The sequence below is a fragment of the Gymnogyps californianus genome, chromosome Z (assembly GCF_018139145.2).
Source record: "Gymnogyps californianus isolate 813 chromosome Z, ASM1813914v2, whole genome shotgun sequence".
NCBI classification, from domain to species: domain Eukaryota; kingdom Metazoa; phylum Chordata; class Aves; order Accipitriformes; family Cathartidae; genus Gymnogyps; species Gymnogyps californianus.
In genome coordinates this window covers 84,854,054-84,872,551 of record NC_059500.1, presented here as the reverse complement: position 1 = coordinate 84,872,551, position 18,498 = coordinate 84,854,054, and the positions used below count along the sequence as shown (strand labels likewise).

At 39.0% G+C, this 18,498-nt stretch overlaps 1 protein-coding gene across 1 annotated transcript in view; it reads right to left on the bottom strand.

Annotated features, from left to right (window-relative positions):
* Positions 1-18,498, bottom strand: part of NEDD4L (NEDD4 like E3 ubiquitin protein ligase) — a 223,099-nt gene that overhangs the window by 90,228 nt on the left and 114,373 nt on the right. The window contains exon 5 of the mRNA XM_050912459.1: positions 16,977-17,030. Within this exon, the coding sequence (XP_050768416.1) occupies positions 16,977-17,030 (54 nt within the window). The remainder of the gene's footprint in view (positions 1-16,976; positions 17,031-18,498) is intronic.

The window sequence follows — 18,498 nt, the reverse complement described above, 5'->3', positions numbered from 1 at the left end:
TTTGCACTAGGGCGGATGTTGCAAGGCCAAAGAGATATTAAAAATGGTGGCGTCGAACAAAAACACATCTATTAAGACCAGTTTCCCACATCTAAACGGTTACTGTAAGGTTTTCCCATACTCGGGTAGTGTATCATTACCCACAAAGCCCACATCTGCAAGAACAAGAAATTATATTTCACTTGCTCAGTTAAGATCAGGTATTTTAATACAGTAAATTAAAAACATGTAATAGATCTCAAATAACGTCACCACAAATTCATTCATTTCGGAAAACCCCTTTGGTTTTGGCTTTAAGCACCAAATTGTAGCTGCTTTTTTTGCATTTCATATTTCATGTATTACTAAAAACTTTCTGAAGTTGCTAGTATACAGCCTCACTTCAAAGAAATGGTAATCGTTTGAAAATGGAAATATAATTTATTTCATTATGAAATTTTTATGCCCAGAATTTACTCACAAAAGCGTATTTAGGCCTTGGATTACATCCAAACTGATAATTAATTATGTTTTAAACTGTAATTCCTAATGTTCCTCATTTTACTTGCTCTTTTTAGTGCTGCACATGTGACTGCACACAACTCACTGGAGAGCAAAAAGGGCAGCAACATCAGAAACAAGGAGAGAGACTGACTATTCAATGGACATACGTTAAGAGATGAAAGTAATCACAGAGTTGGCATCAGATTTGTTTTCTAAAATTCAGAATCAGAAGATTAGTCTTAAAATAAAATTTCTATCTTTGAGGTGCTTACTGAACCATAATGCCATAATACAGTTCATCTTGGAATCAGGAGAAAAGTCGTCAACATATTTTTGAATGTAAATCAATAAAACAAGCAAATATTAACTACATTAATCTCTCAGTGTCAAAGAAACAGCAAAGTCTGCCTTTTCAAAGGTGTATCAGCCTGAACAACATCAGGAAAATGCAGAGATTTGCATGTCTCCTTCAAAACAGTTTTTCTTCCCTGATGGTTGCTATGCAAATAGAAGCAACCTTTTATTGAGAGTACAGATTGTCCTTTTAGATGAACAACCGTCTTCAGCACATTTCCTTCATTCAGTAGCATTCATTTACTGAATCTTTCCCACAGAGAAGTATGTTCAGAGAAAGCTCAGTTTACAGTTCAGAGTGGTTTGGGGTTTTTTTTTGTTTTTTCCCCAGAGCTTATATCTAGAGTAGAAGACAAAGCAGACAATCTGCAGAACGCAGTATGTTGCCAATATATGAACAAACCAAAATAATTTTTTACTTTAAAATATGTGAGAATTTAAAATTCTTCCAATGACTCAGAAAGATTGATAATCGCAGAAGCTGACAGGCGTAATCCTGAGGACTGGAGGATCTGCTACCATTTTTGAAGATGTTAGAAATTTCTGCATGCTCATCTGTCAATAGAGAACAGACTGAAATATATAGTAAATTGAGACCTACAGACTTGTCGCTGAGCAAATAAATTCTGCAGTGTAGCTTTGCTGACTGGCAAGCTTTCCTAGTGGCAACCAGATAATACTGTGCTTTGAAGGTGTATTGTTTCAGCAAAGCTTGTATCTGTCCCAAATTATCCGTCTCCCCTCTCTGCCTCCCCCTCATCCTGTTTGAAAGGATTATTTGTTTGCTGCTATGCCTCGAACAGGACTTTGGCTGGAATTGCTGCATTGCGATTACAGTTTGGGATTTTGTCCCACACTCTAGCAGATACGTGTTTACACGTAGAGTAACATTTAAGTATGAACCGTACCTATGGTGAAAATGACCTCTGAGTAGCCAGCCTGAGCAGCTTCCGTTTACCTTAGAAGAGCTATTAAGCTGAAGCCTTTGGAATTGCTATGGCTAAATGTAAGAACGGAGTAGTAAAAGGAAGGTCGTGAGGTCAGCTTCAATCATACAGAAGTCAATGGCAGAATTCCTAACAATTGCAGATTGGCCAAGATTTAGCCACATTATCTTCAAATCACACAAACCAGCCGAAACCTCATATTGCTGTCTGAATCTTCAACACATGTGCGCGAAACACACGTGAGTTGGACCTCCTGGAAGATCGGGCACAGACACCTTTGCGATCTTCACTAAACATTTTAGCGTGCAGTGGTTACGACCGGTTCGTTACAGGAAGCCATTCCCAGCCCTCGTTGTTTCTCATTTCTGTGCAGCAGGTTTCACCCCAGCCCGCCGGCAGCAGGAGCCTGTTCCTCTGACTCACTGCTCAGCGCGGCCGAGCGCTCGCGCCCGACACCAGAAAGGCCGTTTCGCAAGACTGGAAGTGAATCGGGAAAGCTGATAATGTCACAAGTATGTAAACTATATAAATAAATAAAATCTTTCAGAGTTACTCTGTAGCTTGGTTAGTGTGCCTTGTAGAGTATCTCTTGCAATGCTATACTTTAAAATGTCAAATATTAAAGAAAACCTTCAAGAATCTGTCTAGGGCTAGAAACCCGTATTATGGATTACGGAACTCTGAAAAGCTGAATGTGAGTAAACACACTGCTACATAACTGCAAGCTGCATCACCAAATATACCACAATCATTTCCCAACAAGTATAGTTCACTTGTGTTTATAATAATTCAGTGTGCTGGCAAGCACTCTCTGATAGAGTTTCTAAAAATAATGAAGTGTTAGTAACACAGCAACTACAGCAGCCTCCACTTTCAAATCTTTGGAGAGAGAGCACAAGACTCTGTGTGTGTACGTTGAAGGGGATTCTGCTCAACTCTTCAACAATAAAGTTTAGTTCCACTTTCACGGAATTTGAGGCAAATAAATGTCTTGTGGTAATATGATTCTGTGAATATAAAACCATGCTTGAAGCAGATTTCAAATAAGTAATTTGAAATTGAAAGTAAATGACAAACAAGCATATTTGTAATTTAAAGTCTTTACAACACATTTCTAAAATATAAATGTATTACTGCTAACACACACAAAACTTAAAGGAGTTTTTCACTATCCAGGATGATATGTGCAAAATGTAATGGATATAATTCTTAGCTTTGATAATAATGCTTTAAATTTTATTTAGCAACATAAATATTTTAAATAATTGTGATTTAACATAATCCCTTACATAATATTGCTATTCCCACATCTTTATATACTGTGGTTTTTATTTACAGGATGTGGACTAGAAATAATTTTAAAAGCAGAAAAACTGGCTTTTTGAGTTTGTTTTGGTTTTGGTTTTTTTTGAAAAAAATTATGTAAACTGTTTTAAAAACACTCGAGGTAAAACTTAGGCTACAACTTTCTCCAGGAAGATTATTATCAGCCTCTAATGTCTTCTTTGAAATGATTTTCACTGTTTGATGAATACCTTCCTTTTTAAAGTAGCTTGTTTTCAATAATAAAAGCATTTAAAATACCATACTCCAGAGTTTTATGCTTGTGTGTGTGTCCAGCAATCTGTTGAATACTAAAGTTAATGCTGAATAACTAGGCTCCTGTTGCCTTATTTATTATAAACAGTGATTATATATTATTCTTTGCCATTAAAAAAAACCTCTTTACATAGCAGGATTAAGAATATAAGACTTTAACAAGTAACTGAAAAGGCGGCCAGTCAGGTCATAGAAATTTATAGCTGAATCTCTCTTTTACTGAAGATAAAAATCCCACCTTTTAACAAAGTTTATATTCTCTTAGTCTCTTCTAGAATACATAAAATACAGCCTGGAAATCCTAGTCACCCAGGAGGTTATTCTTTTCAACCTAGGCTGAAAGGGAAGATGAAGCTTTCTACCAAAGCAACTGAACAACTCTGAATTTGCATCACAGTATACAGTCCAGTATGTGTTTTATTTGCACAACTCATCTAATCAGAAGGAAATTTTTCTTTTGACTTGCACTTCCAACACACTGTACCCTCCTCAGCCCCAAGGCTTGAGGAGTCAGCACATGACAGACCTGGAAACCGGAATGGTATTTTGGTAATGATAATGCCTGGGCCTTTAACTCTAGAATTAGATTTTCCCACATATAGGGAATTTCCCTAGCCCAGCATTTTGCTAGGTTTATAATATCAGAGGATTTAAATAGAGCGAAGGTGAGTTTTTTTCCTTTTTACTTATTCATTCTTTTTGGAGACAGAAACCTGCATGGTCATACTGCTGATTTTATTAATGTATTTTTCTGTACATAACTGCTGACTTTTGGAAGCTACCAATGCCATCCTATTAGAGGAAAAAACAGATAAAAGCACCAGATTTTAGATGAAAGTATGCACTAATACGTTTTACAGTGAGATTTAATCTGGAAACTGAGTAAACAGGATAGATTTGGATTTAGAAGAGCTTTTTGAACTAGAACAGTCATAAAACATGCACATTCCTAAATTCTTCATTACTTGACAGCTTTTCTCAAATAGGAAAACAGCTGAATAGTACAAAAATCAAGTACAACCAAGACTCTATATCTGGTTTATTATCTGAAATTTTCTGTGGCTAGATCTATACCAAAGCTGCTCTGGCTGGCACCTTCAGTGTTAAGACTGTCAGCATTTCCATTATAAACTGAGGGCCTTATAAACTCAGCTTTAAAGAGATCACTGTGTACTGAAACTCAGCATACAATTTTTCCATGCAGGAGCAAATAGTTTATTACTGCTATTAAAAAAAGTGATGTTATTTCCAGCTCTTCTGCTCAAAGTTTTATTCCGGTTTCTTTACAGAGAAATACCAAAAGATACAGCTTTCAGGGACAAAAAGAAAAACGCCTAACAATGAAGTCTAATAAAATTCAGAATCGTTTCCCAGGGAACTTTGAGAATCTGTAGGGATAGGGTAAAGACAGCACTGCCTATTCCTGACTCTCTGAAAACTTGACTAAAAATTGCAATTGCGTATGGATTTCTTGATTCTGCAAGCTAATTTACACCATTTGCAATGTGCTATTTGCCCTTCACTCACATAAAAAAAAAGAAAAAAACAAAAATCAGCCTGCTCCTTGGTACTTTCCTTCTTGTAAAACTAGCTTCTGCTCTGCACATGTTTGAACACGATAGTCTGCCCCTTCCAGGACAGGAAGGTCTTTTAAGAACTGATATGCAAGCTGATGGAAAGGCTAATTAAGAAGGGGGCTAGGTGATTTGGGGGGGGGGGGGGGGGGGGGCGGGCCGGCCACACAGGCGATTACACATGAAGGAAAGGCCCAAAGTGGGCTGTAACCTATGGCAGATCCCTGAACAGAAAAGGATGAGAAAAATGGCAATCTCTAGGCACAGTCTATTGTGCTCAGGGAGATACCTTTCTTTCAGTGCAACCTAGAGGTAGGTTTGTTGAGGAGAGAGGAGGAAAGGAGAACTGATTTTGTCCTTAACAGAAAACCTAAAAAGACTTGAGGGATGGAATTCATCACCTCTACCTGCAGATGTCAAAGTCCTTATCTGCACAGAACAGAGACTTTCCAGATAGTCATCTGCACTCCTTGTATAGCAAGTGGAGAGAGAGGAAATTCATAGCACTATTCATTTGAGCTATTTTAAACATCTAGCTAAGGGCAACATGAATTATGTTCTAGAAATGCCTATTAGAGTCCAGGCAGCAATCCCTGAAGTAGGTCTCCAAACTTAGACATGTGCAATATAAAAGATAAAGTCGTTGCATAGCATTAGTCCTGTGTAGCACTGGAAGAGAAAGCAGCCTTTTAAAGGTGCAGAACACTTTCCACACCGTCTGCCTACCAATGCCCGTGTGCAGGTGAGCTGTACCGATTCAGCTGTCCTTAAAGAAACCTGGGAAGAAATACTTGCTTCTGACCTAGCTTTTGCCTGGTTTAGAAGACCTCTAAATTTTTAAGAATACGCTCCTGGTATAATGAAGGCTAGCAAATAAACTGTTAACAATTTGACTTTTCTTGTTTTGTACCACTTAGAACGCTGTACCGCACTCAGTAATTGCTTCTGAAATGGAAGTTGCAGAAACAGTTCAGCATGGCTCAGCCATAAGCATCACACACCGAACACCAGAAGTGTGAATGCAGCCAATTTTACCTCTCTGCACAGGTAACTGCCACTATGCCTGCATGGACGGATGAACAGACAGAAGGAAAGTCTCTAATGCCAAATATATTTTCACTCTGCATGTTAGATCTTAATGGAGTGACTGCTGGCTCTAATATACTTCTTCATCCATATGAAAATAGGATAGGCAGATAAAAAGTTATATATAAGTTCCTTAGGAACAAGATTTGTCCCATTTTTGTGTATTTATTCTTTGGAGTTCTCAGACATTTAGCCTTAGTTCAGAGTTATAAGAGAACCAATTAAACCTCTTTTCCAATTCAAAAGCACCACCATTTCCCATACCAACTGAAGTCCTAAAAAAGTATCAGCGTGGGGGCTAAAGATGATGAATGATGTTAAATTAAGTGCCGAATACTGTGTCAACGACAGGCTGGTGAATGACCATAGGAGTGGGCAAGAAGAGCAACACTAAAAGAGAAAATTAAGATCTCTGTGAGCTGCATTAACTAACCTGAAACAAATAAACTCTGGCAATGGTTATTTGAACGGGGGGGGGAATCCCTTTTAGTTTTATTTCATCTTTAAAGATTTCCATCAGTTTTTCTTGTGCTCATCAGCAATACATGAACCATTTGGTGTCTCAGTACCATCTCAGGAAAGAGACTTTCAGACTTTGCCATAGTTTACACTGAAACATTGAAGGATTTTTTTTTTTTTTTTTTTAAATCAAATGGATCAGTTTATGTACAAAAGTAAAAAAACCAGAAAATTCAATCCAGACTTGAATTTCATACTAACCAAAATGTCGTCTTATTTTGCAGATCACACTGGTAAAAATACAGAACAAAATTATTCCTCCACTGCCCTTTTTAACTGTCATACAGTGGTACGTGCTTTATAAATTAAGGCTTAGCACAGGGCAAGTACAGACAATTGCTTCTTGTTCATTAGAGCTAGGTCAGGTCACAGGATGGAATTGCTAGTTACAAAATTCTTCTTTTCCAGCCCACTGGATTCAAGACAGACTAGAAATCTGAAACAAATGGATAAGGAAAGGAAATACTATGGTAGAAATACAGCCTAAAGATGTGGCCAACGAAAGCTCCTCTACAAATCCATCATTTTCAAAGGACTGCAAACAATGAAATTTATTTCACTTTCTTTTGCTTCTTGCAGTGAAGGCTTAGCTAAGTAACAGTGATTCAGATGTTTCTTCCTTGAATATCACTGTGCACAGAAAACTATTTCCAGTTAAGAGAACAGTGATCCACAATGCTGAGAGTGATAACTCATGAGGCAATGATATATAGAAATATAAAGAAAATAGCATAGTAGCACTAAAGCAGACACTTGCTATTGAAAACTATATGATTCGTGAGATTGTGCTTTTTTTTAGCTTGAATATTTATTCTGTAGACAATGTTGGTCATCCCTTAACTAGTCTTTATTTTGTATTTAAATGTATTACATTTTTTCCAATGTGTAAAATTGAATAAAACTGTATTTCCCTCATTTGATTATTTTTTCCCCAGCCATAAAAAAACCCCAAACCCACTATCTCAAGACTTCCGTATCATAGACTATAAATATCTTGGAGCATGGTGTGTCAAGAGCTTTTGACCAAAAATAGGATAACAGTAAACACCAATCTATAAGGCAAGTTAATTGGCATTTTTTCCCTTTTATTTAATAATATATGATATAGTATGTCATGATCACATCCCTTTTCTGACAAATTGCTGTCAATATATACAGCTGATGGGTCAGCTATATATACTTTTCTGCGTGGAGAATTTGTATGCATTTCTGAACATAAGTTCCTATATATGTGATATTAAATCACAGTCCAACTAAGGTGGAAATATTGTAGTAAGGTTTCACTGTGTAAGGAAGGTCTATAGAAGTGTTGAATTCTTTAGATATATATTTCTAGTCCTAGATAGAGCAGAAATCTGCATCTTTTATACACCTGATATAACATTAGATACTATTTTAGTAACACTGTTGAACACTAGAAAATTTTCACCAGCAGTTCCTCTAAATCAACCAGCAATCTCATTGACCTGCCTTCTCTTAGGTCAAACCCACAAATAAACAAACCCCAATACAATTAAACAGATGCGACTCATAGCTCTCCTAGTGGGATATAAAAGAGGATGGTTCAAGATTTTAAACTTGCCTAGTAGCAGCAGTTTTCTGAGTGGATCACTATCTATTCTTTGCAAAGCTTTGCCTTCACAGAAATCTATTCCAAATCACAGGAAGTCACTAAGGTAAGAACGGGTTACTAGCAACCTTTTTACGCTGAAGAGGTATCACTGAAACTAAGAAAAATGGCGAGTGGAATGAAAGAACTAAGAGGAACATTCATCCCCTCTAGAAAAAATAAACTGTCAAAATCCATTGTGCTATATGTCATAATATAATAATGCATTAAAAGACATTATTATATGATTCTGAATAAGAGTTAAGATTTTTCCTCATCTGCATTGCAGTCATATAATTGTCAGTTGCTAATTACTAATTTTGTAGAAGGATTCCAGCAAACAACTCTGCCTTTCCCCTACACAGCTTTGTTAACAGTAGTTGGCTTTGCTCTAGGTGATAAAAATTATTCCTGATCAAACATAAAGCTCACCACTGATACATCTGAAGTCCACTGCTTCAATGACAGGCAGAAGTCTCCCATGAAAGCATTTCCACTAAAACGACGGAACTGGTATCCCTTTCCCCATCAAAATTCAGGGTATCAACAGAAGCATGATGTTTGAATGACCTACGACAAAGGGCAGAGTAAGGCAGGGAAGTGGATGGTACAGCCTTTGGGAGAGGCAGCAGCAGAGGAGCAGCAGTTCTAGTTCCTTAATTCCATTGAGTTCCACATTCTTCAGATGAATTTTTTAACCAATTCCCATAGAGTCCATAGGAAAGCCATCACGCGCATTGCACATGTTCACCCAACCCTGCTTCCACTTTCATATAAAGGAAATCTTGCCAAAGATAATGTCTCAGCTAGAGTTTAGGCAATCAACTGCTGGTTTGCCACATGGCTCCAGCCTGAACGAGGCACATGTCTTAGGTGCCCACATCCAAGTCTTCCGAGCACTGTGCAATTCAAAATTTTGGCCCCTCATGACTGCTAAACTGCGTTTATCCTAACTTGCTCTTTTTGGTTTACATGCCCCAATCCCAGCTGATATCTTAGGAGCATAAGTAGATTCTCTGTACTTTCACAACAATATTATTTCTAAGAAAGGAAAATAAAAGCTGAGTTGTGAGAAATGCAGACTTGCAGAGTTGAAAGTTGCCATTTCTGTTTGTTAACTAAATATAATTCACTACTACTACTACATTTTGTTACGGCACTTTGTATTTTTATCACAACAAAGATGCCTTTGTCAGATCTCTAAAACAGTTGTCCAATACATGAGATTTTTCAAGTGTTTCCCACAAATACAGCTATGCACTCACAGACCCCAAATTATAAACAATGTGAGTATTTGTTATATGCCACAGTATATATACACACTTAGCCTATTGCATTACATATAAAATATCATAGTAGTCAAAAGAATTTGTAACAAGGCTTCCAAATAAAATTTTTCACAATTGGACATAAGCTCATACTTTACTTAATATTTTATAATGACCTGTAATGAAATACATCCTGCTTGCCCAAAACCGCTTCTGTCTAAAACAGAAGATATTTGAAAGGTCATAAACACTTGGTAGCAGTAGGACTGCAGACGCCTGCTTGAATGTTTTCACTCAAGATAAATAAGGCTGTAGCAGCTGCTGCTTACAGCCCCAGGCCCATGCCCTATATCAATCAAATACACACAAACTCGTTTAACTGGAAGAGTCTAGAATTTATTTTTTTTTCCTACGCTAACAACTATAAAACATGGCAACTTTTCCCCTCAGCTTAATAGAACAAATATTTCAGACACACCCTTGCTTAGCATCGTAGGTCCTCCAAACAAACTTCTGTGGGATAGATTAAAAATGACATCTTACTAAAGAATGTTTTATATGTAGACAAAATAAAGCAAAACTTTCACCAAAACGCTTTCATTCCCCACACTTCCTATGACATCTTGCCTAGCCAATCACCTCTACCCACAATATTTCTGGGCTTACTACAAATATGAGAAAACACCACAAAAAAGTTTTAAGTTTCAATTAATTCTGTATTTTTGAAACTTTCTGCGCTGAAGAATGCAAGTACCATTTGGACTGAGTGCCTCTGTGACTGCCATGCTTCATGGCTGACTAAATTGATTTCACATGGTAACTAAAACTAAGAGCATGTAGGAACAAATTTCATAATTCTCCTCTGGAAACACTGAAGTATGTCTTTGGTATGTGAATCATTACTACAGTGAAGATCAAAGAAGTGACTTTGGGGGGTAGATCCTTTAGGAAAAGGAGAACTACTGCAGAGACACTGGGGCAGATCTCTGCAAGTTGCACAGATCTGGAAACCTCTGATGCTTTTGTACTAGGTTTGACATGCTATAGCTACTTATATAATTGGTTATGGTGGTTCTCCATGAACAGCTACTATTGGAAAGGAACAAGGGATAATAAATAGGAAAGGGAAAATCAGACATACTTTTTTTTTCCATTTCATTTTTAGTATGAGATTTAGATTCATTTTAGTATGAGAACACTTAACATACTGTACTGCATACATGAAAGTTAAATGAAGAAGAAAATCAGTGAAGTTTCTGCATTTCAAATTTTCCTGCTGAAATGTTCTCAGGCTGGCAGGAAAGACACTATACGCTGCTTAACAAAATTGCTAGCTTATAGAGACTGAAATGAAACCTGTACTGGCAAGGGATTATTTTATTTTACTTTTTTAAAATAAAAGCTTAGGGATACTTTGTGATTTTCTACTCACAATGTCTACTGAAGAGCTAAAAAGAAGGTTACACTGGACTAACTTGGAGACTATTAGCTTTTTCATAAGAAAGCTGCAGAGTCATCATATGGCCCTGCTGCAGCGAGCAGCTGTCTTTCTGTACTGCACTTCACTGAACGAAAGCGCAGGAGAACGAGAACACACAAGCAATGAAGACCAAAATCTCTCCTAGTGAATCTGTTTTCACAGCTGGAGACAGAGTGCTTACTATTCTATATACAGCATCATCGAGCTTAGGAACTCAAGTGGGCAGTGTTAAATTGCACAGTAAAGCAATTTAAGCAAATGACTAATCTAAACCCTTAACTTTCATTCCTCCTTTGGTCTTTTAAAAAGTGGCTTAAAGACATAAAACATCAATCCTCTCCCATTATAACAAACAAAAAACAGAAGATGAATGTTGTCATCTTAAAGCAAAATCAAGACAAATACAAACAAGACAATTTACTAACTGCCAAGCCACTTGTACAGTTTGATCAGGACTTGTGGCACACAAAAAACAGGACATGTTTTTAATTTCCAGAAGGAGGCAGGGGGGACGGACGGGGGATGGGACAGACAAAATTACTATAAGAAAGATTCCCCCCCCCCCCCCCCCAACTTCTTGGTACCTTATCTAAGTCAATATCTTGATTGGAATTATAGTAAGATTTCTACAGTCTTAGCCACTATTACATTACAATACACATTTTAAAATTGTGTAGAGGTACACATGTGTACATTATACTTAGAAGGTGTCAAAGTATTTGTTTTTAAAAACAGAGTGCATGAAGAATTCTTCATGCAGCAAGGTTTCAGCCAACTAAATTAACACGAACACTTGATTTGCCATTTGAACGTTCTGATTTTTAAAAATCTTTCCAGCTGATGTAACACTGAATTAAGAAACATGTGTGACACTAGGATCTCAAAATATTACACTGGATGTAATCATAACTGAGAGCAAAGTTACGTTAGATTAGAAATAAGAGATGATTCGTGGCTTGCTCCAGAGAAATGCAGAACATTCTAGCACTAACAATGGAAGTGCTTTGGTTGCCTCAAGTCTAGAAGCCTTTGTATGGCAATTCTGTATTTTACTAGCATAGCATACTCAGCATCATACTTACCGCGGTACTGGCTGTTGTAGGACCAGGGGTGCCACGACCCTCTTTACCACCAACCTGATTTTGTTCTTCAGGACCACGGGTGACAAGAATTCTGAAGTGCTGCTGCCTCGTGTTTTGATCTGGTCTGATTTTAAACAAGCATCCCTGCCCTTGAGGAATTCGCTCTACTGAATTGCTTCTAGATATTTCTGACCCGTTCCTGCCATTTCCATGCAGTTCTGAATTCAATCCATCATCTGTGGGGCTAATTTCTCCTGTTGGCGGCTGGACAGGGTAGGAAGTACTCCTTTCTAGCCGTATCCGAGGATACCTGACCAATCTGTCCCCTTTTGTTCCAGTAAAACCAAAGTTATATTCGCCTCCTGCACCTGTACCACTTGTCTGCGGTTGCTGTAACTGGAGAACAAAGAACTTTTTCCCTGAATTTGCTGACATATCTGGCACATGTTGCAAAGACCAACGCCGGGGTTCAGGGGTGGGGGCATTATTTTGAGCCTCAGTACCAAAGGGTAGTAGAGTAACTTGAGGCACGTCTGCACTTGAAGCCCGATGCTGAATCCTCACACCACTTATGTTTAAACCTGAAGCTGCTTCATTTGCCTCATCTTCTCGGGTAGCTGATGAAGCATCCTTACTCTGGTTATTAGAAGGTATAGTACAAAATATTCTATGATTACGGCAAATAGTTCCATTAATCTGTTGCCCTAACTCTTCCGTCAGCCTGGGTGGAGAATTTTCAGGAGTCACCTCTGGACTGCTTGGAGAAGAAGAATGGTTTTCAACAGGGGATGCATAGTGCTCCCTGAAGTCTGAGAATTTACAAGGAAGTGTCTCCTCAGGAGATTCCAGGGTTGCACACTCATCCGTGCAGCCGTTCGCAGCTTTGCGCTGAAGAGAGATCTGCATTGACGAGCTTCTCGTTGGACGCGCATCAATACTGTTCAGCAGCTGGGGAATAAACATGGATGTACTCCTTTTTAAGGAGCCCACTTCTTGCAAATCGCCGCCACCACCATAATCTGCTCCGTGTCGGGAGAAAGCATGAGGACTGTTTCTTCTTGGCAAAGTGTGGAATGCCATGAAAAAGTCATCTTCTCTCTCCCGGTCGAGGATCTCTGATTCAGGGGCTGTGTTGCTTCGCCCAGAGCCAAAATGAAACCGCAGCCGATGGGCCATGGTTTTACAGAGAGAAGAAAAGGAGAGGGAGAACAGCAACAATTCAGGCACTGCCAGAAGTTAAAAACCAAAGACATAAACTCCAAGAAAAAGTGTCCCATCTGCCAAACTGTTAGCACTGCAGCCCTGATAGCGACAGATAGCAGAAATAGCCCAAGTGGCAAGCAGCATTCCAGGCATGATTGGGTAAGAGCAATCAGCGCTCCTACACACTGTGACATAGGGTAGGATGGTGGGAGTCACGTGGCCTGGTTCCCTCTCTCCAATGTGAGCTAGTGGGGGTTTTGTTTTTTCTTTTTTTTTTTTTTTAATGCCAGCAAGAGCCTGAAACAGCACCTTCACAGCTGCTCCTTTTCCATCAGAGAGGAGCGGCCCCAGCGGGAGAGCTCTCACAGCTGACTAAGGCAGCAAACACACTCGGCACTGCTATAAATCTAAACCACATCATATTCACGAGGCACATTTGTATAAAGCACACACACAAAAATTTAACTACAACAAAACCACTTCAATTTAGTGTTAAAAGTTTAAGTCAACTCCACATGCAAATGAGAAAAATTATTTCAAGCGTAACATTTTGGTGTGTGTTACAGCATCAGGCTATCATGGCAGAACATGAATAAATATAGCACGGTTATGCTTTCAATTTTAACTGTGCTCATAACATGATTAAGCAACAAACTTCTTGCCTTTAAAAAGCCACAACTTTTACATTGTCCCTACAAATGCAATATAACCTACACTACCCTGCGCAGTCCCTTTTAATAATTAAAAATTACAACAAACAAAGCAATTGTACATATGGCAAAGATTTCTCACACAATAGAAACAGCAGAAATGTGCAAGATGGCAGGAGACAAAGCTTCTTTTTCAGTTTTACCAGGCAGTAAAGACGAGGGAAAACCAGAGACGGGTGTTGCATGTCGTTTTGTACCGATTTGTCTTAAACACCGTAGAGAAACTCTGCCTGCCCATTGCTGGCCAGCCTCCAGTGAGAAAGTTAGCAATATTACCACGAGTGTGATTGCCAGCACGGAATACAGTTACGCTCTCCGAGAGCCAAAAGACCTCAGAAGAACAGACAGACAGGATACACCAAAACGTAAAACAAACACCCTAAATCAGCTCTATTAGAACGCAGAAACTCAGTGGTCTGAGGATACTCACATTTGAAGTGTGTTCACAATAGCACTTGTTAGCACGTACCAGAAAAGAAACTCTGTTTAGCAAGAAGTGTAGCTTCATTTCAATACATGGACATTTGTTCCCTAGGAAAACTTGAAAGCGTAAGTTTTGTCAACAGCTCTGAAAATTTGTAGGTGGAGGGTCAATACTCTAGCTAGACGTTTAAACCCCTGTTTGCAAGCAGCTTGTTTTCAAAAGCCAGAAAATGACCAGTCACAAGAGAAATGGAAGCTTAAAACGATAAAACTGCCAACAGACAGCACAATCCCCTATTGTTTTAAGTGGACTATGAGCCAACAAGAAGAAAAACATGAATAGCTTCTACACAGCAACAGTACTGTAGATTGTCTTGTAGAAACACAGGTGTTGATATTATTTTATCTTATTTTTCAGATAAAACACATTATCCAAGGACACAGTCTTTCTTTGCACCAAAGATGAAGCTTGCATCATATATTCTCTATTTTGATTGGGGGATAGAAAGGAAAGGACGTACTGCAAAGACAGAAAGTGCTTTGATAATTTGGGAACATGAAGAAGAAACAAAGTTCTTGCAATAAAAACCATGCAAGTATTGACAATAATTATAGAATCATAGAATGATTTGAGTTGGAAGGGACCTTAAAGATCATCTAGTTCCAACCCCCCTGCCATGGGCAGGGACACCTTCCACTAGACCAGGTTGCTCAAAGCCCCGTCCAGCCTGGCCTTGAACACTTCCAGGGATGGGGCATCCACAACCTCTCTGGGCAACCTGTGCCAGTGCCTCACCACCCTCACAGTGAAGAACTTCTTCCTTACATCTAATCTAAGTCTACCCTCTTTCAGTTTAAAGCCATTACCTCTTGTCCTGTCACTACACGCCCCTGTAAAAAGTCCCTCTCCTTCTTTCCTGTAGCCCCCCTTTAGGTGCTGGAAGGCTGCTCTAAGGTCTCCCCGGAGCCTTCTCTTCTCCAGGCTGAACAACCCCAACTCTCCCAAGTGTTTCAGAGTAAAGCCAAAATCAGTTCAATGTCTCCTCATTCTGCAAACATAACCTGATGGAAATCCGCTACTCTAAAACCCCCAATGTACTTGCTTTGTCAATAGCTCAGAACACCTTTTGAAAGGAAAGCAACGGCTCCTAAACCACAGGTTGGTGCCTTTGCAAGGAGGTTACGATCCCAAGGGCAGACCGTCTACAGAAGTAGGACACAGGAAGAACAAACAAAAAATGGTTCAATAATAAAGAAGTACTGAAACTGCCAGTATAGCATACAGAAACTTGAAAATCTGAAGCAAAATATCTGAAATGAGTATACCAAAACTATCATAATTTCTCAGCTGTCACTGCGTATAGCATTTTTTCCTGAACCACCACCCCATTACCATAACACAGGGACATCCCCGTGCATGCCACTGCCTTCTGCAGGCCAGTGCAACGGCCACCTCTTCCACGAGTTCTGCTTTGTCCTCCACGCCAACACAAGCGTACTCCAACCAGCCCCCAAGACACACGCAAGCCACGCAGTAATGTCAGCACAGTCCTGAGCCTGGGCTTACGTACTCTGCCTCACAGTTACGGTTACAGGATTTCTGGTTCAGCGTTGTTTGCATCAGCTGGCAATGGAACAGGACCTTAAACCTGGGAAGAACTGACCGATGATGTCTAAGTTCAAAAGGTATAGGACAGTTTTAATAGTGCAGGTGGTCATTATGATCATTACATGTCGATAAAAATGCTTACGGTCAGCCCACTCTTACACACTGTCACAGATTTACAGATTTACTTCCTCCTAAAGGAGGATATAATCATTTGGCTATAAGTCCTCTTTTTCCCCAGAAGATTACAGCTTGTATGTTTTTCTTTGCTCTATATTTAATAGGAAGACAGAGGAAGACAGTTTCCATACTGGGGTTTTTTTTGAATAAAAGGTTCTTCACAACACTGATCCTAATCTTCACAAAGCAAACAAGTTTAGTAGAGGTGGTACTGCACCCAACCAAGAAAACGTTAATACTTGATCTCATAAACAAAGAGATGGTGTTAAAATTTTCAAAAGACAAAAACCCAAAAGAGTCATTCACCCAGTATGCCACTGCACTGGCATATTTAACCTAATACGTTCAGAATCAGAGTGTCACTTATTCCATGTATGTCTGTGTGAAAACCTTATCAACTTCATCATAACAAAAGCAAGAAGCAGTAAGACATTGGAAGACTTCTCTAGAAGAGCTACTGCATCAGACAAATTAAGTTGAAGACTAAAAATACTAACAATATGCTGGGCATTATGAGGCAGAGAACTGAAAACATAAACAGAGAGCATTATTTTGCCATTACCTTAACCTTTCATACACCCACATGAGTGGTGTATCTTGAGTACAAGGTGCAGCTCTGGTAACCACATCCCAAAAAAGGATGCAGAAGTATTAAAAGGTACAGGAAAGAGACACTAAAATGATCAGGGGATGAAGCAGCTGCTTTGTAAGTGACTAAAAAGGTTGGGACTTTATTGGTTTGCAGTGGAGAAGCCTAAGGAAGAACATGATGAGGTTTTCACTGTCAGAATACTGGGTTAAGGACCCAGTAGGTCCTTGACTGTAGTAAAACACAATCAAGACAAACACTCACCAATCTGTTTTCATCAAACACTTCAAACAAGAGACGATGGTTGGTTGGGTTTACCTATGAGAAAATTCAAATAACATCACTTTAGGTTCATTAGCTTGATGATAACAATATATGGATACTAGCTCACACAGTGATTAAACCAAGGCAAACAGAACAGGACTAACAGGTTTTATGGAAATCTTTAGTTTTACTTAAACTGGAGCACTAGAACACTTTGTTTCTAAACCCTACTGCAACTAGAAATAGCCCAGCAGTTAACACTAAAAGCTCTCATTCACCGTGTTCAATGCAAGACAGTTACTGCATTTCTCTTCCTACAGAAAGCCCCGAAGAGGAAAGGCATCGCTGCTGCATACTGCTGAGCTGCATGAAGCCATACGGCCGACAGGAATTTGGAGAGGACATCCCTCCAAACGCCAGTTTGGAGAGGCAAACCAGGCTGCTTCTCTCTCATGTCACCCCCAGTATGCGCTGCAGCCAGGAAGGGCGAACGGGGCAGCTTCAGCTGCCTGCAGCACACCAGCAAAGCTAACTTGGTCTTAGGAAAGGTGGCCTGGCCGAAGCGACAAGCTCTGTGTTTTGGGAACAAGTCCCAGGCTGGACAGACTATCAGGGTTCCCAGATTTTTTTTGTTCTACAGCTGCAAAGCTCAACTAAACTGTAGGGAGCAAGAGTTTTACTGTATTTCTTTCAGAATTTCATAATCATCTATATTTCGGATTGTCCATCGCTTACCGTTTCTAGCCCATTTATCACACATGCCTGTGGAAAACCCAACAGAAGTCTCTCCAACACTTGAAAATAGCTAATATACCTCCAGAAAATTATTTACGTTGAAGTAAATTTAAGCAGAAAGACTGCCAACATTTAAAAGGAAAAAAACAAACAAAAAAAAACCAAAAAAAAAAAGAGCTTTGGCAGGAAGACAAAACAGCCACTATGAAACAAGAAAAAAAGTTCTATAGTATTTGATCCACTTGATATATTTTTTCAGAAAAAATTTTGCAAGCCAGCTTACTGTGTCCAGCTTGTTTAATTAAGAAAATTTAGAAATAATATTCCACAATGGACTGATAATTCTGTGGGGGCGGTGATGGACTTTCCAGTTTTGAGAAAATCAGAGAATTGTGACACACAAAAAAGGGTATGCATTACTTCATATATTCACATTACCATTTAGGATTTTCAGGATGTTTTAACAGAGCTTCTATGAACTATATCTGTAGTTTAAGCAACACAAATTGTGGCAGTTTTGTGTATTCTCTTTCCCTGGGAAAAGTAAATGATTAAAAAGGCTATGTGGAATAATATCAGTTAAAATTATAAGCACAAATATACATAACAAGCTTGCTTAGTCCTGAGTAAATATATTTCACTTTAAAACACATTAATTTGTTCCTTACAGTCTGTCTTACAAACTCAGCATGTCTATGAGACCAGTATTCATAAAGATGGGCTTATGGAGATGAGGTCATCCATTTCTGAATCACGTATGCAGACGGGATCAAATCTGGGAGAGCCT